Source organism: Aquarana catesbeiana, linkage group LG02 (genome assembly GCF_042186555.1).
Source record: "Aquarana catesbeiana isolate 2022-GZ linkage group LG02, ASM4218655v1, whole genome shotgun sequence".
Taxonomy (NCBI): domain Eukaryota; kingdom Metazoa; phylum Chordata; class Amphibia; order Anura; family Ranidae; genus Aquarana; species Aquarana catesbeiana.
The window spans coordinates 466,122,425-466,149,731 of NC_133325.1; the positions used below are offsets into that span (position 1 = coordinate 466,122,425).

Sequence of the window (27,307 nt, forward strand, 5' to 3'; positions counted from 1 at the left end):
GCAAGGTGGGAGGTGTTAAAAGTCCAAAAGTGTCCCAAACGAATTGTTGAGATTATCGAGGGATCTTGACATCTATTTGCTCAGACTGATGTGAAATATTTCAGCCTGGCTCCAACAGGGATCGCCTTGGCAGGCCTCATGTCAAAAAGATTTTGCTGACTCCTGTGGGTTATTATTATTATGCAGGATTTATATAGCGCCAACAGTTTACACAACGTTTTACAATTTAAAAGGGAGACAGTACAGTTATAATACAATAAAATACAAAAGGATAAAGAGGGTTAGAAAGGACCTTCTGTTTATGTGTTTTTAAGAACATCACGTGAGTGCTTCTCCAAGTTCTCTGGGAATCCTTACCCTGCCGGGACTGTCTGCTACTTAACTGTTGGAATCTGGCAGTAAATGCCTTGGTTTGCCTCCAATTTTTCTGTCTTGTGGCAAAAGAACTGTTTTAGCCCCTGTTACTCTGGAAATAGCCTTTTCTAGTTTCTCCCCAAAGAGCAATTTGCCATCAAATGGAATTTTGCACAAAATTTTGTTTAAATGCAGTGCCGGCTGCCCAAGATTTCAGGCACAGGACTCTCTTATGTTGGCCATAGATTGAGCAATTTTCTTTCCTGCAACCACTGACTATATTGATAGGGGAATTCCTCCAATGGAGCCATTGTGTTCTCTGGGAGAACACAGTGATTATTGCTAGTGGCTATAATAGCCACTAGCAATAATCACATGTAAAATCTGATAGGCTGGTTGTACCCAAGTTGATTGATCAATCAATCAACTTGGGTGCATTCAGCCTGCCCATACATGGTTTGAATCTCTGCAGGTCCCTGCTGAACTTTCTATGGCAGGCTTTAGCTATTATGTGTAACTTTGCCCTGGCAAAACACCAAATCGTGTCTATTGTTCCCTCTCCTATGAAATTGGTTAATAGCTTCAGCTGTTCCAGAGGTTTGATCACGTCTTCTATGGGCATGTCTTGGTGAATGGCTGCTTCTATGTTCTTAATTCATACTCTGATGGTATAAGAAACTGATGTAAGCACAACTGCTAGTTTAATTGAGCCCCTTGTGCTTGATAAGTTCTTTTAAGGTCAAGATGTATACACCTATTAAGAGGCTCTTTGAAAGATGCCGAGTCCTCTATAGTGTAACATTATATTCTTGACTAAACGGGCCACTGCAGCATCGACTACAGGAGGTGTGGCCAAAGTTTCAGCCACTGGGTTTTTTATTTTTTGCTTAAAAAATGAAAAAAGACCAAAGATTTTGAAAAAAAAATAGTTTTTCCTTTTCTCTAGCAAATAAGTAATTTTTCTCTTTCACTGATGTGCACTGAAGGGGAGGCACTAATATGCAGCACTGATGGGCACTAATAGGCAGCACTGATTGGCCTTACTGATGGGCACAGACTGGTGTCACTAATGAGCACAGAGTGGTGTCATTGATGGGCACAGAGTGGCACTTTTGGGGCTGAATTGTAATCAGGGCACTGATGATCAGTGCCCTGACTACCTATACACATCTCCCCTGTGAGGAGATGCTGCTGATCGGCTCTTATCACACTCTGTCAGTGTGAGGCGAGGAGAGCCGATAAACTGCATCTACTTGTTTACATGTGACCGGCTGTGATTGGACACAGCTCATCACATTGGTAAAGAGCCGGGGTCCCTGGGACACAGCGCGCCCGTGATCACCGCACTGCGCGCCACCGCAGGTGCATGGCAAAATATTACAGTGCACACATGCAAAAAAGACATTTACCTCCAGCAGGGCTAGTTTAAAACACCTAGACAATTTAAAAAAAATATTATCAAAAAATATGGGGATTTGGTCACACCATAGTGCTAAGCCCACTTACTTCGTCAAAGTACCCCATGATTAGTGGGTCCTACACTATCCATGGATTGGGAGATCCTGCTTCTCTGAACCATGAGAGCAATACACTTTTCTATATGGGAGAACTTTGAGGTCTCCACCCATGACACAAGTGGACACTAATGAGAGGTACTTAATGAAAGAGTGGGGTGCTCCTGACCCAAAAGGATTTGGTCAGAATCCATACAATAGACAAACAAGATATTTGGGGGGCACACCCTAAAAGATGCATTAAAGCTGGTGCAGCCATAAGACCATACAGCAGAGCAAAATATTACAGCGCACACATGCAAAAAAGCACCCTCCAGCAGGGCTAGTTTAAAACACCTAGACAATTAAAAAAAAATATTATCAAAAAATATGGGGATTTGGTCACACCATATTGCTATATGGTGCTAAGCCCACTTACTGCGTCAAAGTACCCCATGATTAGTGAGTCCTACACTATCCATGGATTGGGAGATCCTTATGGCTGCACCAACTTTAATGCATCTTTTAGGGTGTGCGCCCCAAATATCTTGTTTGCCCGCAGGTGCATGATCACAGCTACACTGGGCGCCATCATATGATGATGTCGTCCCAGAACAAGAGCCGCCCTGCTCCATCATCATTTGTCTATACAGCGGGCAGGAGGGGGTTGAAGTGAAGGTAAACTGGTACTAAGCAAGGGCTCTTCAACAGAAGTATAGCCCTGAATGTACAGAGAAAAAAACTCTCACAAATAAGGCCAAAGAAGGTCTCTAAATCTAGAAGGCTAGTACTCACTGTATCCTGAATACTGTGTTGCTGTCTGGAGTATCAGTCAGTTTCTGTACTTGAATTACCTGTGTCCTGGATCCTAAGATGAGCTGTCTGTGAAAATTAAGGAGGCTAGGCCAGAGGTCCCCCAGCCACAGTAGAAACCGGGACCCCAAAAAAGGATTCTTTCAGCTGCAAGTAAACTCCCAGGGGTGCCACAGCCCTCAGGCTGGGTCTTACTCCCCCAGGAACAAGAGACTTTTGTTCTGGGTCCCAGCCTATTTATACCCTGTTTAGCCCCTGCTGGTCACTCACTCCACTGACTAGGAATTGGTTGAAGAGGCATTAATATGCAGGCCAGGGTCTGTGTTCTTCCACCCACTATATCTCATAACTCAATGGGATGCAGGGGGGAAGTAACCAAGCCTGCACCAGCCGAACCCAGAACAGACACTATTAAATGATTGTTGTTCTACCCTAAATTTAACACTAGTAGCCTACTGGGGTGCTACACTCTTTTCTGTTTTCTTCCACTCCTCTTATATAGGTTCCTTGATTTCCCCCATTCAAAAAAGAAAAGCACCTTAGTCTTCTTTGGGTATTCCTCAGGCTCCTGCCAACCAATGGCATGTTTTATCGCCTGGATGTAGCTGCACCAGGGGAAAAACAAAAGCCAAAAGCAGTTGAATATTATTCTGATAATTCTTTGGACATTTGGCCACTAGTGGATGAACCTGGTAGAGATAAGTCAGTGTAATTCTGAATAGGCTGAACTGAAGGCTGTGACAGCAGAGTAGCTGGTAATTTAAAGAAAGAATCCTTAGCAATTTGAAAGGATGAAACTTGATGACTTTCTAATTCCCACTCTGGTGTGTAGTCTCTGAAGCAATTCTTGCAAACTAACTTGTCTGGTAGAAGGGTGGCACCACAGGACCAGCATTTTTTACCTCTACCGCAACCAGGGGAGGAAGAGGAATGATGCCGTCTTCTGGATCTGCCTCTATTGAAAGATCTGCATTTAGATCGAAAGGAATATGCATAATGTACGGTGCTGACCTAGACCAACACTTCATGATGCCTGAAAGCCCCCTTGGATCTCTTGGATTGTACAGAACTTGTACAAGACTTTGGTCACCAATCGTAGCAGATAAATTCAGCATAAAACCACAGCAGCTGTAAGGCATAAGCAGGGCTCAGATGTAATGACATACTGGCACTAGAATTTAAAATCTCTTAATGAAGGGGCGGGGGGCTATTCTCCAGCTTTCTGGCTTATCTTTGAGAAAAGGGCAAGTTTTTCCTTATCCAAGGTCTCATCAACATACCATGCATATGCAGTATACCAGCAGAATGTACGAGAGCCTCTGAATGGGAAAGAGACCTCTGGCACTTTCAGTAAGACTGCGTAGCACGGAGGCCCATCAGCAACCAGCCTGCTATACAGTAAATCTAAAGCACTCATGGCCTTAGGAGACCCAGAAAGTAAGAGAGGGGAACGAATCGAGTAGAAGGCATCGAAGGAGGGAAAGAGAAAATTATAGTTATAAACTGCTCTCCTGACCTAGATCAAGCAAACGCCATATTACAACTCTGCAAGTAGGAACAGCTCCTAGTGAGAATACTTGTTCTAACCCCAAAATACCTACAGAAGGGGTTCCCAGCCTTATCAGTATTTAGCAGCCCAAGGACTGGAACTGTGCCTGGGAGAGGTTGAATCTAGGTGGAAGTTGCCCAAAGCAGAAGTAGGGACATCTATCTTCCATTCATCAACCATAAGGTATAAGGAAATAGGGAGAATGCTGGGGGGTGTTTAGGCTTTTCGTTTGTGCTCTTTCCGAGATCTGAGGGAAGAGTCCAAGGCAGAGCTCTATCATAGGTATGCTGCCAGGGAGGCACCAGGAAAGAGGTTTACCCTCCACATACAGAAAGGCTTCTTTACAGTAAGAGCTGTGAAAATTAGGAATATACTTCCTGAAGAACTAGCTCCAGCCAGCTCAGTAGATTATTTAACCACTTAAGGACCAAGCCTCTTTCTGAGATTTGGTGTTTACAAATTAAAAACATTTTTTTTGCTAGAAAATTACTTAGAACTCCCAAACATTATATATTTTTCTTTTTCTAACACCCTAGAGAATAAAATGGAGGTCTTACAAGCGCACTTTTTTTTGGAAAAAATACACTTTTTTGAATTAAAAAAATAAGACTACAGTAAAGTTAGCCCGATTTTTTTTTTAATTGTGAAAGATAATGTTATGCCGAGTAAATTGATACCCAACATGTCACGCTTCAAAATTGCGCCCGCTCGTGGAATGGTGACAAACTTTTACCCTTAAAAATCTTTAAAAAATTCTACAGGTTGCATGTTTTGAGTTACAGAGGAGGTCTAGGGCTAGAATTATTGCTCTAGCTCTAACGATCGTGGCAATACCTCACATGTGTGGTTTGAACACCGTTTTCATATGCGGGCGCTGCTCAAGTATGTGTTTGCTTCTACACACAAGCTCGGCGGGACGGGCCGTTTAAAAAATGTTTTTTTTCTTATTTATTTTACTTTTTATTTTATTTTTTTTACACTGTTCTCTTAAAAAAAAAATGTGTCACTTTTATTCCTATTACAAAGAATGTAAACATCCCTTGTAATAGAAAAAAAGCATGACAGGACCTCCTAAATATGAGATCTGGGGTCAAAAAGACCTCAGATTTCATATTTATACTAAAATGGAATAATAAAAAAAAAAATGTCATTTGAAAAAAAAAAAAAAAGTCTCTTTAAGAGCTAAGGGTGGGGGCCATCTTCCCCTCACTCGTCTCCATACCTAACAGTACTCAGTTGCCTTCACTGCTACCAACGGCTCCAGTAAGCGGCGGAGGGCTTCAGCGGACCGCCCGCTGAAGAAGAGGATACTGGGGTTATGGGAGCTAGCTGCTGCCATAACAACGATATTCCTCTTCAAAATACCGACGTATAACGACGGCAGGCGGTCCGTAAGTGGTTAAAAAAAGAGCTGGATGCATTTCCAAATGCACAAAATATAATAGGATAATAACATTTATAGGTAATAACACCAGAGATTATTGATCCAGGAAATACAGTAAATGATTGCTGTTGGAGAATCAGGAAGGAATTTTTTTCCCCACTGGAGCAAATTGGAATATGCTTTATAGTTTTTTATAAGTCCCTACATATGTCTATCAGAGATAAATATTTGTAGTCAAAACTTTTGGAACGGTTTTCCCCTCACTTAGGTGTCCGTTTATGAAGCAGTGAACAGCGGTGATCCCAAGGATCGCCACTGATCACAGTCCATAAACGGTTTACGACGAGACGAGAATCCATCACTGACTGAAACAGAAACGGCCAGTTTATGAAGCTGCGATCTCAGAACTTCACTGACGATCTGTGTCAGAATTCACCCTCCCCGATTCACCAGCTCAGAGGTGGAGAATCGGGGAGTGAAGAGAGAATCCCGGGGGATCTGAGGAGGAAAGAGGAAGATTATTAACTTCCTTCTACCTTGTTCAGACCCCCCAAGACAGTAACCATGTCTCCCTGTCATATTTATGTGTATACATATATATATGTGTGTATGTATGTGTATATATATATATATATATATATAGTCTGGGTGTGTATATATAATGTGTGTGTGTGTGTATATATATATATATATATATATATATATATATATATATATATATACACACACACATTATGTAGGGGGACTCTTTATTTTATTAGCATTAACCACGCCGTCTGTCTGTGTATTGAGCAGTGATAATTTATCACTGCTTAATAAACTGATATCTCTGTGTTTCCGTGAATTTCTGGTGCTGTAATCTCGTAAAGTCTCACGAAATTTCAGTATCAGGGGCCGTTCTCCAATGTTTGAAGCATTTGTACATCACTTCACTCCTACACCGCTTCATAAACTGGCATCCAGAGGAGAACGATCTTCTCTGAGAATGCTGGAGAATAAGGCAGTGAAATTTTTTCACTGCTTCATAAACGGACACCTTAATGCCCTAGCAAGGTGACATTTTGAATGGAAATCACTTTCCTAGTGCCTCCATGGCAGCATACCTGTGATAGAGCTCCGCCTCTACTCCTCCTTCAGGACTAGTGAATAGCATAAATTAAAGGGCATAGTCCCTCCCCCAAAATTCTCCTTTTTTCCTCATACCTTTGGATCTGGTGAAGAGTAGCAGTATGTCCATACCTCTGCAGTTGGCAGCGTCCGTCGGGTTCAGCCTCTCTCGTGCGCAGTCCCTGTTCTTGGGCCGCTATTAGCGATGGTAAGACTGGGAACCCCTTCTGTGGATCTTTTGGGGTCTTGCAGAGTTTCCTCATAGGAACGCAGTCTGCTGGCGATCTAAGAACAAATGAATGATTGCATAAGCAGGCGCATAGGGCGGCAAAGCCTTGGCTGCCATTTTCCTTGAGGGAAGAAACATGCCATTCTGGTTGATGTTGCCAGGAAGATCTTGAACTAATTAACTACAGGTTTGTTTCTGTCTAAAACAATTAACGGAGTGTTCCCTCCCTCTCTCCCTATAAAGGTTAGTTTCTTTTTGAGCTCAGGGCTGCTCCTCATAGCCTGTGTGTGCCCTGCAGCTCAAAAAAAAGAGTGCGCCACTTATAACAAACCCTGTTTGTTGCAGCCCTGCTCCCGCCAAGCGGTTCAGAAAATCTTCAAAACGCTATGATAATGACGAAGGCCCAGAGCGAGAGTCATGTTCTTCACGTCATAAATCTTCCCGGAGATCTGGCTCTAGAAGACGCCATCGCTCTCCCTCACCCGCATCTAGATGGTTAAACAAGAAATGTTGGGCATGTGGCGCTTTACCACTCCCTGATAAGTTTTTCTGTAAGGACTGTCTCAGGGATTACGCAGCCAACCGTGAACTAGAGAGCCGTCAGGTGGTTGATCTGCTCAAACAGACCATGAAGAACTGGCTTGACCGACACGAGAGACACTTGCAGGCAGCCGCGCGCGGAAATGAACCAGGATAAGACGACGTACAAATTCCATACACTTAATGCTCACCTTGGGGTGAAAAAAAATGGAGCCCGCAGAGAGTCACAACTGACTTTATTGATTTATCTTACCAGTGACCCCTATAGTCTATGACTTTGAGGGCACAAGGTCCCAGCCCTCGTTATTACCCCACCAAGAGCCCTGCGGGGCACCAATGGAAGGCTTTCCAATGGAAGTTACATTGTTTCAGTTTGTTTTTCTTTTTTCTGTTTTTAAGCCCTGGTTGAATGGGCGCTATATATGTAGGTCGCAAAGCAAGTCCGCTTTGTTGTTAGATGCAGACCTGCAGAGTGGGACACATAGTTCGAGTCAAACAATACATTCTCTATACTTCAGAAATTATGTTGAATCATCTGAGTCCACCTATCACAGACCTCCAGTATGGGAAAATGGGTCACAACTAGAAATAAAACCAAATGACTAAGCGAACAGAATCAATCCTTTCATGGAATGTGAGAGGCTTACATGACCCTAAAAAGAGAACTGCCATTTTCACTTTTGTCTCGCACCGGAGCCCCACTGTATTATGTCTGCAAGAAACGCATCTCGCTAAAGACAACACCAACCTGTTGCACTTCTCGAAATATCCCATTAAATACCATTCCACACATACCCGGTATTTAAGGGGTGTGAGTGTACTGTTTTCCAGGACTACCTCATTTACATAAATTGATGCACAAATTGATGTAGAGGGCAGGTTTATTTTTCTGATGGGAACTTGGGAATCACACACATGCATGATCATAAATGTATATATACCTCCACCATTTAATTTAACAGTATTGCAATGTCTTTCCAGATTTCTAGCAAAATATCCTCAGGTACGTATATGTCATGGGGGATTTTAACAGTACTCTGGACATGTCTCTAGATGTGCACAGGAAGTACTGCCCGCAGGGCCCCAGGACATATACAGCTCTTGCCAAATTTTTATCGGAAATTGGGCTTTTTGATTTATGGCGGTGTAAGTTTCCTTTTAAGGCACAATTTTCATATCATTCACTAACGCATTCCACCTTGTCACGCATTGACTTAGCATTGGGCACTACACCGACACACAGCTATGATCCAAAAGTCACCTATTTTGCCAGAGGTCTATCCGACCATTCCCCGGTACAACTCAGTCTAAACTTCCCCACTGTAAAATTACCAGTACATTGGAAGATGAATTCTTTCTGGATTCCTCTGTTTAGAGACACTAAACATATGCAAACACAAATTCAGCACTTTTTACTGGACAATAAACATTCTGCCCCACCGGGTATAGTTTGGGACACACTGAAGGCTTTTATCAGGGGAATGTGTATCAAGGAAATAGCCACAATTAAAACAAATAGCAGACAATGGGCACCTGACGCCAGTATAGCGGTAGACAAAGCAGATGAGGAATTCTTACAAGTGCCCACACCTGAAAATGAAAGAAAATGGAAAGACGCACAAAAAATGTACCAAACCATACATACCCAACAAGCAGAAAACAAACGTTTCTTTACCTCACAAACATACTTTGAAGAGGGGGAAAAAACAGGCCATATCTTATCAGTAATAGCCAAATCGCAACAACCATCACCAATTATTCACCGCTTGGCGGTGTCACCAACACAGGTAGTTATGGACACCCCTTCAATTATGCAGGGATTCTGCAACTTTTTTAAGGATGTGTATTCCTCAAAGGTAAATTACTCCGAAGCCGCCTTAACTGAGTTTTTAGATGGAATCTCACTTTCGACAATACAGGGGGAAGACAAAAAACTGCTCAATGCACCTATATCGCTAGAAGAATTGCAACTTGCATTAGCAACATTCCCCAATTCTAAGGCCCTGGGAAATGATGGTCTTCCAATTGAGATGTATAAAAAGTTTGGTGGCATACTACTACTGGAATTGCTCCACACAATCAAGGAAGCACATGCCACTGACTCCTTACCAGACTCCATGTATGAGGCAGTGGTAGTGGTCCTGTTGAAACCCGGGAAGGATCCGAACCAACCTGAGTCATATACAGGCCCATATCACTTTTAAATAATGATTTGAAATTGATCACTAAAGTCCTCGCTATGAGGTTGTCTAAGGTGGTGACAAAAATAGTGCACCCGGATCAATCGGGATTTATACCTAACAGATCCACAGCACACAACCTTCACAGATTATATTTAAATATGCAAATTCCAACAGATAATCAAGGTCAAAGAGCTATCCTTTCACTAGACGCCGCTAAGGCATTCGATAGCGTAGAATGGGATTACCTTTGGAGGGTGCTAGAGAAATTCAATTTAGGGGAGACATTTATTTCCTGGATTAAACTACTGTACAAGCTTGCATTAGAATTAACAACACACTATCTTCCTTCTTTGACCTACACAGGGGAACAAGACAGGGCTGCCCACTATCCCCGTTGCTCTTTGCACTGGCCATAGAGCCTCTGGCTGCTGCTATCAGAGGGAATCCAGCTATCTGCAATTTTAAAAGAGAAAATTTAGAAGATAAAATAGCCTTGTATGCTGACGATGCACTCATCTTTTTGGGCGACACATCTGCCTCTTTAACAAATCTCATGGAGTTAATTTGTAAATTTGGATCCTATTTGGGGTTCAAGATAAACTGGGACAAATCTACACTGTTACCACTAGATCCCCTTGTATTGCCTCTTCCTTCAGCAGCAGACCAGATAAGGGTGGTAGATATTTTCCAATAGTTAGTTAATTCCAGGAAAAGGCAGCTAGTTGGATTAAACTTCCCCTTTCGGTAGTTGGCCGATGTAATTTGATAAAAATGGTCTGGGGTCCACAACGCCCCTATATGGATTCCTATCCATGTTTTCAAAAAATGTAACACCATATTTCGCTCCTTGATCTGTAGGAAACAGGTGCCGCGTATTAAATTGGAAACATTACAGGAGGCAAAGGACTCGGGCGGGCTGGCAGTCCCGAACCCATACTATTATTTCATAGCGGCCCAATTACAACACCTAATGGGTTGGCAGAGCTTAGAGTCATCTGACCCTACAGGCAATATCATACGCACTTTACTCTCGAGTGGGGGCCTTGTGGAGTGCTTGGAAGCAGGAGAGTACCGCAAAACACCTGAATATCGAACTATGGTGCTTATAGATAAAGTATGGAATAAGGCCAAGCAACATTTTCACTATGAAGGGTATTCTGAATGGTCTTGTATATGGAACAATAGCAACTTTCCCAAACTGTGTAAATTAAAGGGCTTCTCTGCGTGGTCTAGGAGCGGGGTGGTGTATATTCAGCAGCTATACCAGGGTGGACTTCTACGGGATTTCCAATCCCTAAGGGAAGAATATGGCATACCAAATGTTGTGTTTTTTCAATACTTACAACTTAGGCACGCCATCTCAGCACAAGCTACACTATCCAAATGGGAATTAACTAGACCCACGGTGCTTACACAACTGGTAACTTCACTGTCTAGGAAAGGACAGATATCATCTACATATGAATCCCTAAAAATGCAGGTATCCAAGACTATGTCATTAAAATGCAGGACAAGTTGGGGGGAAGATATAGGTCACATCACAGATGAGGAATGGTCTGCTATAATGGAGAATGTACCCAAGGTGTCTCTTTCCTCCTCCCAAAAACTTACACAATTATTCATTATACACCGAACTTACCGCACCCCATATAAACTACATAAATGGCACAGAAGAGATTACCCTTTTTGCCCCTGTTGCAAGATAGATAACGGTACGCTTGTACACATGCTCTTGCAAAGATACTGGTCTGAAATAATCAACTCTATAAATAAAATATGGAATCTTACATTTGTGGTTGACCCCAAGATGTGTCTGTTGGGATGGTTGGACGAGGAACTATATACACCGCACACCTACATAGCCATTAGCAGAATATTGTTTATTGCCAGAAAACTTATAGCTAAAAAATGGCTCTCGGTGTCACCCCAACACACGCAGATTGAGTTAATACCATAAATGACACTGTATTGAGGGAAAAGTTGACATACCAGCACAGAGGCAGTCCAGCAAAGTTTGAACGTATATAGGATCCATGGTTGGTGGTACCTGGTTTAGCCCCCTTCCAACTGGTCCAAAATAAAATACTTGGTGGCAGGACATAGACGATTACTCCCCTTATTTGAGGAAGGAGGCTGTCTACGCTAGGTGGGTAAAGGGTGATATAGTGATATAGAGACTCAGAATGTGGATCAATCTGACATAATATTCTTGTTGAGAAGTTGTCTAACTCTGCAGTGACGAGTTATATGGTTGACTTATATGTTAGTTAAAGAAAGAACACTGAATCCCCCCCTCATTGTTTAGGGGGGAGGGGTACCTCTGCTCCGACCGATTGTCCTTTCAAGGACTGGGAGCAGTGCAGGGGTACGAAGTACTAAAAGGACACGCTTACTAAACGTAGAAAATATGTGATATAGCAGAAACTGGTATGGATATGTAGAGATTTATCTTCTAAAGTTGATTGTAAGCTCATATTTACCATAACAATACAGGAGAAGTATCTGATTGGTTGTTCATTTGGATAATAATATGTCCTTGGCAATGTAATTCGATGTATGTTTTTGTTTTAAGGAAGAGTGTTTTCTCTTTCTATGTTTTATAAATAAAATAAAAAATCAGATTTAAAAAAAAGACCATGAAGGACTCTTTTTCAGAGCTGGCGGCCATAATACCCACCCATGCGGCTCCTCAGGCTCTTCAGGCTCAAAGCCTAGACCCCGACACTCTGGATCCTTCATCAGGTGGTAACCCGTTACCTATTTCAGGAAGCACAGCCAGACACTCTTCCCTTGAGGATCCTTCTGGAGAGTCATCAGAGGAGGCTAAACCTTCGGCTTTTAGTTTCTCCTTGGTCCAACCATTTGTTGAGGCAGTGAAGAACGCCATTGTTTGGAAAGGATACAGAAGAACCACCTCAAAAGTCAAAGACTTATTTTCCTTTCCCTAAGAAAAAGCAAGTGTTCTTCACATTAATGGGAGAGATCAAAGAGGTCATAGAGGATGAATGGAACAAGACAGACAAAAAAATTTTCCTTGTCCAAGTTGTATCCATTAGCCGATAAGGATACACAATCTCTAAGTTCAATGCCTGTGGTAGATGCGGCAGTTGTATGGCTAGCAAAGAACATGAATTTGCCAATGGAGGATTCAGCTTCATTTAAGGATCCCCTGGATAGGCGAATTGACTTGGATCTCAAGGGAAGCTATCTAACTGCAGGGGCAGCTTGGAGACCTGCCATTGTGCTAACGTCTGTCTCTAATGCCGTCAGGTCATGGACAGAAAACAGAAGCAGCCCTCCGCCAGGATGTCCCCAAGGATGATATAATCAAGGCTCTGGAAGAGCTTAAGTTGGCGGCGGATTTTGTGGGTGAAGCAGCCATTGACACGGTTCGCTGTTCGGCTAACTCAATGCTGCATTCGCTCACGGCAAAAAGGGCCCAATGGCTGAAACCATGGACTGTTGATCTTGTGTCAAAACAAATTGGTGCAAGATTCCATTTGATGGAGAATCCCTCTTTGGAGAAAGGCTGGACAAAGCAATTTCCTGAGAAACAGGAGGAAAATCCGGCTTGCTTCCTCAGGACAGGAAGGTTATACATCTCGCTTCATGCAGTCAAGCTCCAGAGATTTTAGGCAATCTCGTCCCTTTAAAGTCTACAAGAGGTCACGGCGAGGAACTCAGTCTTCCTTTTTGGGTGCCAGAAAAAACAAGACTCTCACTGCTCCCCAGGGGGGGACAAAGTCTTTTTGACGCCAAAGGGGCTGAGACACCCCCAGTAGGAGCCCAGCTAAAACTTTTTTTTCCCAGTCTGGGCTGCCAGGTGCCAGGACCCATGGGTCCTATGAACAATTCAACACAGACATTTCTGGACTTTCTATCATCAGCCTCCACACACGTCCTTCAAGGAATCCCAGGTTCTGGCCTCCCCGGAGAAAGCTCTGGCCTTAGGTCGGTTTATGAAGTTGCTTCAGCTTCAGGGGGCCGCAGTACCCGTCCCTCCATCGGAACGTTTTACAGGTTTCTATTCCACCCTCTTCCTGGTACAGAAGAAGACGGGCGACTGGAGACCTGTGATAGACTTGAAGAGACTCAACAAATACATTCATCTCGAGAGTTTCAAGATGGAGTCGCTGCAGACAATCATCCAGGTCATACAACCAGGAGATTGGTTGATATCAGTAAACCTGCAGGACGCTTACCTACATGTTCCTATCCTACCATCTTTCCAGAGGTATCTAAGGTTCGCAGTGGGTCATGTCCACCTGCAATTCCATGCTCTACCCTTTGGGCTTTGCACCTCCCCTCGGGTGTTTATGAAGCTGCTAATATCCGTCCTGGCCCCTCTAAGGGAGAGAGGGTTAAGAATTTACCACTATCTGGACATCATCCTACTGTTATCAAACAATCCAGGTCAACTTATAGCCCACAGAGAGATACTTCTGCAGTCTTTGTCAGATCTAGGTTGGTTGGTGAATTACAAAAAAAGCCAGCTGATCCCAACCCAATAGATGACCTACCTAGGGGCAATGTTCAATACAGATCAGGCCACAGTTTCTCTACCTCAACAGAAGATGGAGGGCATCACTCAAAAGATGTTGAAGACTTTACAAAAGTCCCACCTGTCAGCCTCACAATGAGCCTCATAGGCACGATGTCTTCCTGTATTCCCGTGGTCTCATTGGCATCTGAGACACTTCCAGGCAGGCTTCCTAGCACAATGGCACTATCCCAGACAATTCTGTTGTCGACCCTGATGTCCAGGAGCTTGCACTGGTGGACCAGACCGGAAAATCTCTCCCGTTCTCATCATCTGGATTCCCATTCTTGGACCACATTTACTTCAGATGTGAGTGGTTAGGGGTGGGGTGGCCATTGTGGAGAAGTCAGAATCCAGGGGAGATGGTCCTTTCCCATCAGGGGGATAGTATCCAATGCATTGGAAATCAGAGCAGCCTTTCTAGCTCTAACTTCATTTGCACCCCAAATCAAAGGACAGAGGGCTCTTCTGCGCCTGGACAACAAAGCGACAGTCTCCTATCTTCAGAAACAGGCCCGAAAGGAATCTGGTGGACCTCAGAGCGATATATCTCCCAGGAAAGATGAACACAGAGGCAGACATCTTGTCAAGGAGATTTGGGGACAACGAGTGGTCACTCCACCCCCATGTGTTTGATCAGATTGCCCATCTATGGCAGACCCCACAAGTGGATCTCTTTGCTTCCCAGGAGAATTCCAAACTCAGTAGATTTTTTTTCTCGCCTGCCACACCCACAAGCGGAGGGAGTAGACGCATTATCACGCCCTTGGAGCTTCAAGACGGCTTACACCTTTCCTCCTCATCCGCTCATATTGAAATTTCTCCTCAGACTCCTAAGGTAGCCAGCTCAAGTCCTGGCAGTATTACCTTACTGGCCGAAGAGACCTTGGTTTCCCCTAGCCTTGCACCTCAGTGTGAATCCTCCTATAAAGATCCCCCCCTTCCCGCAGTTAACCCAGGGCAAGCTAATCTATCCAGATCCACAAAAGCTGTATCTTCAAGTATGGAGGTTGAAAGGAGGGGATTTGAGCTGTTAGGATGTTCCCAGGAAGTTATATCCACCTTGCTGAAAGCCCGGAAACCAGCAACCAATGCAGTATATGCTAAGGTTTGGGACAAGTTCGTATCTTACGCCACAGGAAAGGGTTTTGATCCAGTCTCTCCGACTACTGTTGATATTTTGAGCTTTCTCCAAACAGGTTTTGATTTGGGCCTCAGCCAGAGTTCCCTTAAAGTTCAAGTATCGGCAATCTCAGCAGCAACAAACACAAGGTGGGCTGAAGATTCTCTAGTGGTCACATTTCTCAAAGGTGTTCTGAAGATGCGCCCTCCAGCAAGGCGTTCCTTTCCAAAATGGGATCTTCCCCTGATACTGGAAGTATTATCTGCTCACCCATTTGCACGGTGGATAAAATATCAATTTGGAACCTAACCCTGGAGACAACATTCCTCCTGGCTATCACATCCGGCAGAAGGACTTCAGAGCTTCATTCCCTGGGAGTGGGAGATGAACACATTTCTTTTATTCCAGACAGAGTAGACCTTCACCTTCTCAGAGGGTTCACGCCCAAGGTCACCTCTACGGCAAATCTATCAGAACCATGGGCATTACCAGTCTTCTCTGACCCAGAATCAAGTTCCTGTCAGGAGTTAGATCTCTCCAAAGTTCTCAGGGCCTACCTGGAAGCCACAGTGAGTTTTAGGAACTCCGACAGACTTCTCATCATTCCATGGGGCAGGAATAAAGGGAGGCTTCCCCCAGAACCTTGGCCTCTTGGTTCGTCAAACTAATACAGAAAGCATACAGGGTGAAGAACTTGGATCCTCCGGCTCAAGTGAATGCTCATTCAACGAGTGGTATCAGCATCTTGGGCAGCGAGAGCAAATGTTTCTCTTGAAACAGTATGCAGGGCCGCCACTTGGTCTTCCCATCACATGTTCCTCAAACATTATCGTATTGATCCTGGGGCTCTTACAACTGTAGAGTTCGGGAGAAAAGCGATTCATGCTGCTATGTCTGTGTCTAATTAAAGTTTATTTTTCGTTAAAGCATTAAACCCACCCATGTGAACTAGTTATTAATCACAGGTATGCTGCCATGGAGGCACCAGGAAAATGGAAAATTGTATAATACTTGCCGTAATTTTCCTTTCCTGGTGCCTATCCATGGCAGCATAGACTGCCACCCTTGGTATTCTATATTACGAAGAATGTTGGGGGAGGGACTATGCCCTTTAATTTATGCTATTTACTAGTCCTGAAGGAGTAGAGGTGGAGCTCTATCACAGGTATGCTGCCATGGATAGGCACCAGGAAAGTAAAACTACCGTAAGCATGATACAATTTTCCGTTATCGGGGATATAGACAGCAATATGATCATGATGGAAGATCTAGATTTTGTCAGTTCCACTAGAAAAGAAAGTATTTGAAGGTTTACCTTCAGTTTCTGTCCCAAGAACTGGTGCCACCGTGTACAGGATCTGAAGGATATTCTTTCCAACTGGGCCTCAGACAGCAAAAAAGAACTGAAAGGGTTTTCAACAATTCTCTACTCTAACCAACACAAAGATATATTTTTGTTGACTGGACTTACACATTCCCTGAAGACTTAAAGTGTAACTAAATGTAATTTATTTATTTTTTAGTTTTAGACAGAGTGGAGAGGAATTAGAACACCTGTCAGTTTTTATTGCTGTCTTTGACCCTGTTAGTAAGATTCACTCTATTCTGTTTACTGTTATAATCAAAACTGAAAGTAAAACAAAATCTCAAATTTTGGTTTGACATCAGAACACTAATAATGGGGAAATCTTCTGATGGGGACACTAGTGCTGGTAATACTGGTGATATACCACTTTGGAGGGATTTCCTCTCACTTCCTGCTTTGGCTATGAGACAGGAAGTGAAGGGTAATCTCCCCAATGGGGCACAGATGGCAAAAAAAAAAAGAAACTGTGACGGGGGTTATAACCCTACCTTAATCTATCCAAATTGAATAAAAAGTTTTGCCTTTAGTTACACTTTAATGGTTTAGTTCCACCAATCACATATTCCTGGAAATAGTATTCATTTTTACAAGTCTCAGTTGTGCTGAATGAATCCTCTGATATTGTTCTGGTCTTTTACAGGTGCAGAAAAACACAGTATGGACTATGCTGAGATCATCTTGACCTCTATCTTCAGCGTTATCTTAGTTGTAGTTGTTTTGGTAATACTTTCATTTGGTTTCAAAAGATGCCTGAGGGGTACATCTCAATATTCTCATCATCCTCTCCGTGAAACTTCATATGAACCAGGTAATGTTTATACACTGTTGATGCAGTGGATAGCTCATTTTCTATGTGATCGCAAGGTCAACAAAGCTGTTATGAATTCATAACAGCTGTTTACCATTGAGTGATGCTGTGATTGGCCCACAGATATCACACAGTACCTGGGCCAATCACAGCACCCTGTACCATGTGATTAGCTACAACCAATTACAGATCACTAGTAATCACAGCTGTTATGAATGTAACCAATTCATGACAGTTCAAAACTTTGCTGTTATAATGATCATCATAGTAACAGTGATCAAAGTGTAAAAAAAAAAAAAAACCTAATCACTACATCAGAGTAGTACAGTGTTATGGTGACACTAAACTACTCTGATGAGAGTATGTAAAAAAAAAAAAGAAGCAAAAAATACAAATAAAAAAGGAAATAAAAGGTTGAAAAATGTTTAAAAATTTTATAAAAAATGTATTTATTTATTAACATACTGTCACCAGTCAGTATCTCTGATCACCTCCACACCAGTCATATGATGATGCTGTAATGCACTGGTGACAGTATGCAAAAAAATGGGAAAAAAAATTAAATTTCTTAATTTTCCAACAAGTTGTGACAAATAATTGTAACTTCAAAAACTCGCCTCTTACTAAATACCTCAGACTGTCTACTTCTAAAAAGGGGTAATTTTAAGGGCCTCGAGAAATGAGATAGGCCATCAGTACATCAGGATTGATCACTTTTCAAATATATATACCATAGTTTGTGGATGCTTTAACTTTCTCACAAACCAATTAATATTCACTTATTGGGATTTTTTTTTACCAAAGACACGTACAGCATATATTTTGGCCTAAATTTACAAAGAAATGTGATTTTATTGGATATGTTTTATAACAGAAAGTGGAAAATATTTTTTTTTAATTTATGTAGCAAAAAATAAAAAACCCAGTGGTGATCAAATACCATCAAATGAAAGCTTTATTTGTGTACAAAAATGATATAAATTTAATTTGCATACAGTGTTGCATGATGATGCAATTGCCAGTTAAAGGTGCAAAGTACTGAATAGCAAACCATGGCCTGGTCATGAAGAGAGTACAACCTTTCAGAGCCCAGGTGGTTAATTTCATCATCATTGTTTTGGGTGTACTTTATGTAGTGCTGATTGTGTGGTCTACAGCTTAAATACTTTGTACTAAAACTGATATTCTTAAACTTATTGACTATAAAATATATGCACACTCAACTGGTATTGGTGGATGCTGGTTTATTGTTCCCTTGCCAGTCTGAGGACATTCTTCAGACTCATGTATTTTCTTATGTCGCATGAAGAATCCAGCAAGGGACTGTCTAACCATTCCTCAAAACCATGTAATCAAAGCAGAGTATATTATTATATGCCGTTATATTTTTGCTTTGCTCTTCTCTTCAGCAGATGGATATTCACCACCTGATGACACGTTGGTGATCTCTGGCGGGTTATATGATGCACCACGAATTTATAATCCCAACATGACAGTTTTAGATGAAGAGGAGTCTCAAAATGATTTTGCATCTATTAACTCAAGACCAGGACAATTCAGGCTTGAGTTCTTACCTGGAGATAAGGACATTGATCCCGCGTCACAAAGAAGAAATGTTTGATGCTGGAATACCTTATTAAGCTCAGTTATCAATTTGAGATATTGGTTTATTTTTTAATCTTAGTTTTACTTGGATTCATCGAGTATTTACCATAGATAAAACAATGTTGCCCAGCACATTGAGAGCAATGGGTAAGCAAAGTCTAGACCTAATTTAATTGGTAAATCTGTATTTTATCAGATAATTTGTGATCTGTGAACAGTTATACAGTTGCAACCAATGTATCACTAATCTTTTAATATACAGATATACACATCAGAAGTGTTTTGGAGCTAAACTGATAAGTCGAGATAGACCCCTTTCACACAGTGGGTCTGATCAGGTCTGCTTGTCAGTTTTTCAGGTGTACCTGATCAGATTATCAATTCACCCCTATGGACAGGCGGGTGTACTACCTCTGAGTTCGATCTGATCCAGGTCCATTCTTTGCAAGTCTAGGTGGATCAGATCGGAGGGTAGTCAGGTGTAAACAGACAGCAGAGTCAGTTTACTCACAGCCTCCCATAATGCAGAGCAGGCTCTGTCTGTGTACACTCTGCAGGAACTAAGTGGACACAGATGTGCCCGTTCTGCTTCGCTCTGCAAGGAATCTGTGATTAGATCTTTTGATGATGGGACAGAGTTTGTCCCATCTGAAAGGGGCCATAAAGAACATTAATAACATAACAAAGTATTACCCAATAAAAGATAAACCACAGTTCATCTTTCAGCAGTTTAGCAAAGCCAGACTATTGAGATGATCTCTGAGATGTTGCTGGTTACTGCACATATAAGAAAAAAACGCTCTTTGATAAATTCTGCAGGGAAAACATTTAGTGCCTTACTTTCCATTATATGCATTACACAATCAAGCAATATAGTGTTTTTTATCAAAAATAATGTGTCTTGAAGTTATATTATAAAACAGATCATCCTTTGCACAGTTTATTTAATACAGGCTGTCTAGATCTAATAACTTAGTAGTTTATATGGGCTGTGGAGGCATTACCGATACGAACCTTCACTGACACAAAAAGCAGTTCAACCAACCAGCTGCATGATTTTTAATTGCTTAGGCTGGAATGTTCATCAGAGTGTATGTAAACCCAAACAATTAACTTCTATAAATATGTTTTTTTTTTTAAATTGCTGTTTGAAAATTTTTGATAAGTACCCAATGATCCTGCCAGGTCCTCCTCCAACTGGGGTCTTCCTGTAATAGTGACAACATAACACAGTTTTTAATGTTATGGCAACTTTGTCACTCTCACATACAGTGCCTTGAAAAAGTATTCATAACCCTTGACATTTTCCACATTTTGTCATGTTACACTCAAAAATATAAATGTAATTTATTTGGATTTTATGTGATAGACCAACACAAAGTGGCACATAATTGTGAAGTGGAAGGAAAATGATAGATGTTTTTCAACATTTTTTACAAATAAATATGTGAAAAGTGTGGCATGCATTTGTATTCAGCCCCCTTTCCTCTGATACCCCCACCTAAAATCTAGTGGAACCAATTTCCTTCCGAAGTCACCTACTTAGTAAAATAGAGTTCACCTGTGTGTAATTTAATCTCAGTATAAATACAGCTGTTCTGTGAAGCCTTTGGAGGTTTGTTAGAGAACCTTAGTGAACAAACAGCGTCATGAAGGCCAAGGAACACACCAGACAGTTAGGGATAAAGTTGTGGAGAAGTTTAAAGAAGGGTTAGGTTATAAAAAAAATCCCAAGCTTTGAACATCTCACGGAGCTCTGTTCAATCCATCATCCGAAAATGAAGAGTATGGCACAACTGCAAACCTACCAAGACATGGCTGTCCACCTAAACTGATAGGCCAGGCAAGAAGAGCATTATTTAGAGAAGCAGCCAAGAGGCGGCCTATGGCATAGTTGCCAACATTGTAAAAAAAAATTTTTAGGGACACTTTTTTGGCTGTAGGCGGAGTCTTATTATAATTAGGGGCGGAGCATACGTTTGTAGGTGTGGCACAGGGGAAAAGTAAAAATGCGGCGCTCGAAGCGCGGTGCGGCGAAAAATGGGCGTGGTGTACGCAAACCAGTGGGCATGTCTTAAAATGGGCGTAGCTCAAAGGGTGTGTGGCTAGCATCTGAGATGAAGAAGGGATGGAGGGAGAGATGGAGGGACAGCAGCCCCAGATCCTACACAACATTAGAAATATGTGTATTCCAGAAAGTTTAACAATCAGCAGATAAAGATACTCCAAACACCTGATGTTAGCACTTCAATCATCCCGACACCATGGTTGTTATGGTGTCAGGATGATTGACAGTCTTAGAAGAGAACCTGTTAGAGTCTGCAAAAGACTTGAAACTGGGGTGGAGGTTCACCTTTCAGCAGGACAACGACCCTAAACATACAGCCAGAGCTACAATGTAATGGTTTAGATCAAAGCATATTTATGTGTTAGAATGCCCCAGTGAAAGTCCAGACCTAAATCCAATTGAGAATCTGCAGCAAGACTTGAAAATTGCTGTTCACAGATGCTCTCCATCCAATCTGACAGAGCTTGAGCTATTTTGCAAAGAAGAATGGGCAAAAATGTCACTCTCTAGATGTGCAAAGCTGGTAGAGACATTCCCAAAAAGACCTGCAGCTGTAATTGCAATGAAAGGTGGTTCTACAAAAGTATTAACTCAGCGGGCTGAATACAAATGCACTCCACACTTTTCACATATTTATTTGTAAAAAATATTGAAAACCATTTATTATTTTCTTCACTTCACAATTATGTGCCACTTTGTGTTGGTCTATCACATAAAATCCCAATAAAATACTTTTACCTTTTTGGTTGCAACATGACAAAATGTGGTGCCATCTTTGATTTGTGAGCTGGCTGTGACTTCTTGATGTCTCACAGCTGGCTCCTCACTGCGCATGCGTGAAGCACGGCAGGGCTGTGGGTCTGGTCCTGCAGCCTCTTGGGATGTATGGCCTGTCCCAGGAGGCTGCAGGCGGGGAGGCAGCTGCCCAAGTGGACATCATTCTCGCTTAGAAGAAGGCAAGAAGGAAATGGTAGCGGTACCTGTAAAAAAAAAAAATATATAACACTGCAGATGTGTTAGAGGTGGGGACTTTAGTTTTTCAGCGAATGCCCTTTTCCATCCCAGCCGGGATGATTTAACTCCCATGCACAGTGGCGTAGCGTGGGTTCTCAGCGTCCGGGGCAAGGCAGGTAATTTGCACCCCTAACCCGAGGACTTACCTATTCTCAGCTCGCTCCGGTCTGGCCACATGATCCCTTGTGTTAGTCAGTGGTGGCTGCAGGGGAGAAGAGAGAGCGCTTGACAATGGTTGGTAAAGCCTGGAGTGGTGACATTACCCATTGGTTCCTATGTCCTATCTGTTTTTAGTGCACCCTCCTCTCCCTGCATACATCACTGCCTTACACAGGGGATAACATGACTGGACTGGAGGAGCCTGAAAATAGGTGTATACTATTTTCTACACAGGTTAGCCAACATAGGTGTTAGGAGAGGGATGGGAGAATTTTTAAGGCTAGTTAGGTTTAAATTGGGAATTTTACTTTAATCCATGCTAACTTAATTAAAGCGGGAGTCCGACTACCAATCTTTTTTTTTTAGGTCATTGAGACACTTTGCTAATCCCAAAATAATACTCACAGTTTTGGTGTAATATTTCCGCCTCTGTCTGTTTTCGTACTGAAGAATAACTTAAAAAATGTGATGCTGGCTGTTTCCATCTTGCTTGTGGGCATGTGAAGCCCACAAGCATTGATTTCCAGGATGCGGTGAATGCTGTTCATTCACAGCTTGTTCATGCGCATGATCATTGTTTCCGCACTGAATCTTGGGAAGCCTGACACTAAGCTCCCAGGAGACAGTGCAGCGCCGGGGAAAGGCAATAAACACGCCTACTCCCAAGGGAGGAGAGACAGGAAGTGCCACAATAAAGTACAATATAAAGGTAATTACAGCGATAAAAATGTTTTTGTGCGGCATTTGAACATCTATGCAATTAACTGAAGGGGGTAAGATTAAGTTAAACATTTGAGTGGAACCCCGCTTTAACACTTATGCCCCATACACACGGTCGGACATTGATCGGACATTCCGACAACAAAATCCTAGGATTTTTCCGACGGATGTTGGCTCAAACTTGTCTTGCATACACACGGTCACACAAAGTTGTAGGAAAATCCGATCGTTCTGAACGTGGTGACGTAAAACACGTACGTTGGGACTATAAACGGGGCAGTAGCCAATAGCTTTCATCTCTTTATTTATTCTGAGCATGCGTGGCACTTTGTGCGTCGGATTTGTGTACACACAATCGGAAATTCCGACAACGGATTTTGTTGTCGGAAAATTTTATAGCCTGCTCTCAAACTTTGTGTGTCGGAAAATCCGATGGAAAATGTGTGATGGAGCCCACACACGGTCAGAATTTCCGACAACAAGGTCCTATCACACATTTTCCGTTGGAAATTCCGACCGTGTGTACGGGGCATTACACTGATGCCACTAATGAAGCACAAAGGGGTTAAATAACTGTCACTAATGCATCAGTGGCAGAACATTAACCTCTTCTTGCTGCACTTTACTAATCGCATTGTTAATGATTTAAGCTCTTCACCCCCTCCAGGAGTTAACCAGTCCAGTTCACAGGAGAGGGAGGGGGGGTGAGAGAGAGGAGGGGGGGTGAGAGGAGGGGGGGTAAGAGAGAGAGGGGGCTGAGAGAAGAGGGCTGAGAGAGAGAGAGGGGCTGCGAGATAGAGGGGGACTGAGAGAGAGGGGCTGAGGAGAGAGAGACCCCTAGCCCTGTCCTTATCTGCAGGTAAGTCTGTCACTATGTATCAGTGTATGGTACCTTCCATGCCCTTCTTGATCCGGGGGTGCTCAGCTCCTTCCAGTGGCTCCTTGGCAGCCTGCGCCTCCCACCCTCTTCGTCTTCTGGGCCTCACTGCTATGCTGGAGTGGAAAAGCGGTTGGAGGAGACAGAGTCAAGGCTTTGGGAGGCGCTGGGGAAACTGCACACGCTGCTGCGTGCCTCTTCGGGTGTTGAGGCTGTAAAGCTCTTTTCCCTCCAGGACTCCCAGGCCTAGCTGCCAAGCGGTCTCCGTCTGCGGGACCGCCCACTCGCAGTGTGGGAATAGATGTCCGCACCGCGAGGATGCAGCTGCGCCGTGCTCTTGCCGCCACTGAACCTGCTGCCATGACAAGTGTCAGCTGCTTTGGGCCACACAATAATGGCTGGGCCCAAGGCAGCGCCCCAGATGCACCCCCCACACTACGCCACTGCCCATGCATGCACACAATTTTGCCGAGACTGTACACTGAGCTGCATATGCTTGGCTCAGTAGGCACTTAGAAAAAAATGCTGACAGGCAGGGAAGAAACATTTTTGACGAATTATACATTCTAAATCTCTTGTCATAAAAATCTAGCTGTCAGAATTTTTTTAAAAAAGTCCTTTGCAGTTCTGCTTTTTAGGTTTAGAAGGCTTTGTGTTTTTCCCCTTAATGAAGGGATGATGCTGATTAGTGGATTGTTTTACCCCTTTATTGATCTTACTAATGAACCATGCACTTTAATGAGCTTACATGCACAATAGAGAAGAGAGATAAAACACCCAGTTTCTCTTGTAGACTTTGAAAGAGATAGAGAATCCAGCCAGAAAAATAATTACAAATGGTCAATATAGGAAGCTGAAATAACTGTACTGAACAAAAATCTCAATATGGTTCACATTTTTGATTAGCACTTTCATGTAAACTAAGTAACTTAAGCCTTTTACTTAGGCCGGCCATTGACGGTTTGAATTTTGGCCGGTTCAGAAGGAACTGGCCAAGATTTGAAGCATGTATGGACAGGCTGAATGTACCAATTTGATCAAATCGATCAATTTGGGTATAACCAGCCTACCGGATTTTACATGCGCCCCACCACCAGGAGAAAACAATGGCACTGTGAGAGGGATTCCCTTGTCAACACAATCTATGTTTTTGGGGGAATCAAGTGAATTTCTTTCCTGTAACCCATGGTTGCAGGAAATAAATTGACTCCGTGCATGGCCGACTTTATATTTCTATGAACAATATCTCATGTTTCTTTTTTTTTGCATTTCAATAAGTACTAGGACTGGTATTATAAAGTAATTGTACAACTTCTCTCTCAGCAGATGTAGCTCTTTGAACAAAATGCATAATGTATATATCATTTTTTCTTATAATAAACAGCTTATTACCTGTAACATATGTGTCATCCTTCATATTAATTGTAAATGTGATCTGTTTCTAAAATCCTATTTAATAAAATACATAGCTTCCATCCACTTTCAGCTTGCAGTCAGACTTTTCAATAAGGTAGTGCATAGAGCAATAAAACTTCCACAACTAATTATATTTCTAATTACTATGGTTAGGTCAGTAAAACATTGATTCTGATTGTTTGCCTTGACATAATGGGGTTGATTAGAGTAGGGCAAGTTCAATTTCAAAGTGACTTTTTTCTCTGCAAAGCAAATTTTCTCTTAGCTTATTGAGGTAAAGTTTTGCAGATTTCAATCACCCAGTTATTTGTAAGCAAAATTCCTGTTTTTTTATGTTCCCTTCACATGAAGTCAAAACTCACTTTGCAAAAATAAAAAAATGCTATACTCCCCTAGTAAGTTTGGGTCACTGTGCTTTGCACATGGCTCCTCTCTTATTTATTAGGACAAAATGCATTACCTTATTTTTATAAATCAGAATTCATGTTTCCTGATTGCTGAGAAGCACAGGCTTGGCCACAACCAATTAAAAACTATACCTTGCATAAAAATGCCACAGAAAAATAACAAATAACCAGTCTCAGTCCCAGTTATACTGTGCGCACATGTAAACAATAACCTGACATAGACGAAGAAGCCTGTCCCTACCATCAATGTCAAACAGGCATTAGAATGACCCAAATATCGAATTGAAAGCATAACTCAGTAGTTGTAAACGTCAGACATGAATTATGAACAAAGCATATCCCTCTATAGCAGGGGTAGGCAACCTTTGAGAGGCGGCGATCTACCCGGACAACATGGAAGAGATCGAAGATCACCGTTTTTAAGAAATTAACTAGCAAACCCCCAATGAAAAGTAAAGATGACCTAAAGAAAACTTAGAAAAATCTGATAAAACTAATGTTACCGTAGAAATATAAACTTAGTCTACCTTAACCACTTACGGATTGCCTGTCGTCATTATACGTTGCCTGTTTGAAGAGGGACATCGTTGTTATGGCAACAGCTAGCTGCCATAACCTCGGTATCCTCCACTTCAGCGGGCGGTCCGCTTTCAGATAAAAGTGGTCTCTGCGGCGTATTCGCCGCAAGATCACTTTTATCGGCGGCGGGAGGGGGCCCCCTCCCACCACGCTCCGGTGCCCTCCGCCGCTTACCAGGGTGCGTCTGCTCCCGTCTGTGGTATGGAGCTGAGTAAGGGGAAGATGGCCCTCACCCATCTCCATACCATTGCAGGGAGGAAGCAAGGTCAAAACGTCACTTCCACCCATAGCTCTTAACCGCTTGCCTACCAGCCGCCGCAGTTGTACTGCGGCAACATGGCTTGGCTGTGCGGATCGCGCTATGTTATGTTGGGAACATAAACTGCCACTAGGGGGCGCGCGCGCGCCGCCGCTCGCTCCCCGAGCCGATGCGATTGCCCGGCGGTCTCAATCACCGCCGGGCTCCCGCGATCGCTCGGGGCACACGAAGAACCCAGAACTGTGTGTGTTTCCGGTTCTCTGAGGGGAGAACTGACAGATCGTCTGTTCATACAGAGTATGAACCAGGGGCGGATCCAGAGCCTTGTCTCAGGTGGGGCAAAAAACAAAAATATGTTTTTTTGGGGAGAATTTGTCGGGGAAACGGCTGGCGTTGGCGCTTCAATCATCCCGGCACCATGGTTGATATGGTGTCGGGATGATTGAAGCGCATTATTTCTATTATTACATTGTTATAAAAAATAAAATAGTTCAACTCACCATAATGCAGAATCAGTGGGAGCCCTGAGCGTGTCACTTGCCACCGTCGCCTGCCACTAGATGCAGATTGTCACTTGCCACATCACCTGCCACACGTTGAGGATTGTCACTTGCCACGTCACCTGTCACCAGATGTGGATTGCCACTTGCCACGTCGCCTGTCACCAGATGCAGATTGTCACTTGCCACGTCACCTGTCACCAGATGTGGATTG

At 42.8% G+C, this 27,307-nt stretch overlaps 1 protein-coding gene across 3 annotated transcripts in view; it reads left to right on the top strand.

Moving 5' to 3' along the window:
• Positions 1–25,330, top strand: part of LOC141128408 (uncharacterized) — an 88,765-nt gene extending 63,435 nt beyond the window's left edge. For 2 of the 3 annotated variants that reach the window (XR_012241688.1, XM_073615689.1), the window contains exons 3-4: positions 17,322–17,489; positions 18,899–25,330. Coding sequence is in view for 2 of the 3 variants with exons in the window: in XM_073615689.1 (XP_073471790.1) it covers positions 17,322–17,489; positions 18,899–19,110 (380 nt within the window). In the remaining variant the exon portion in view is untranslated. The remainder of the gene's footprint in view (positions 1–17,321; positions 17,490–18,898) is intronic. The other variant, XM_073615690.1, reaches the window with a different exon arrangement.
• Positions 25,331–27,307: the final 1,977 nt, after the last annotated feature.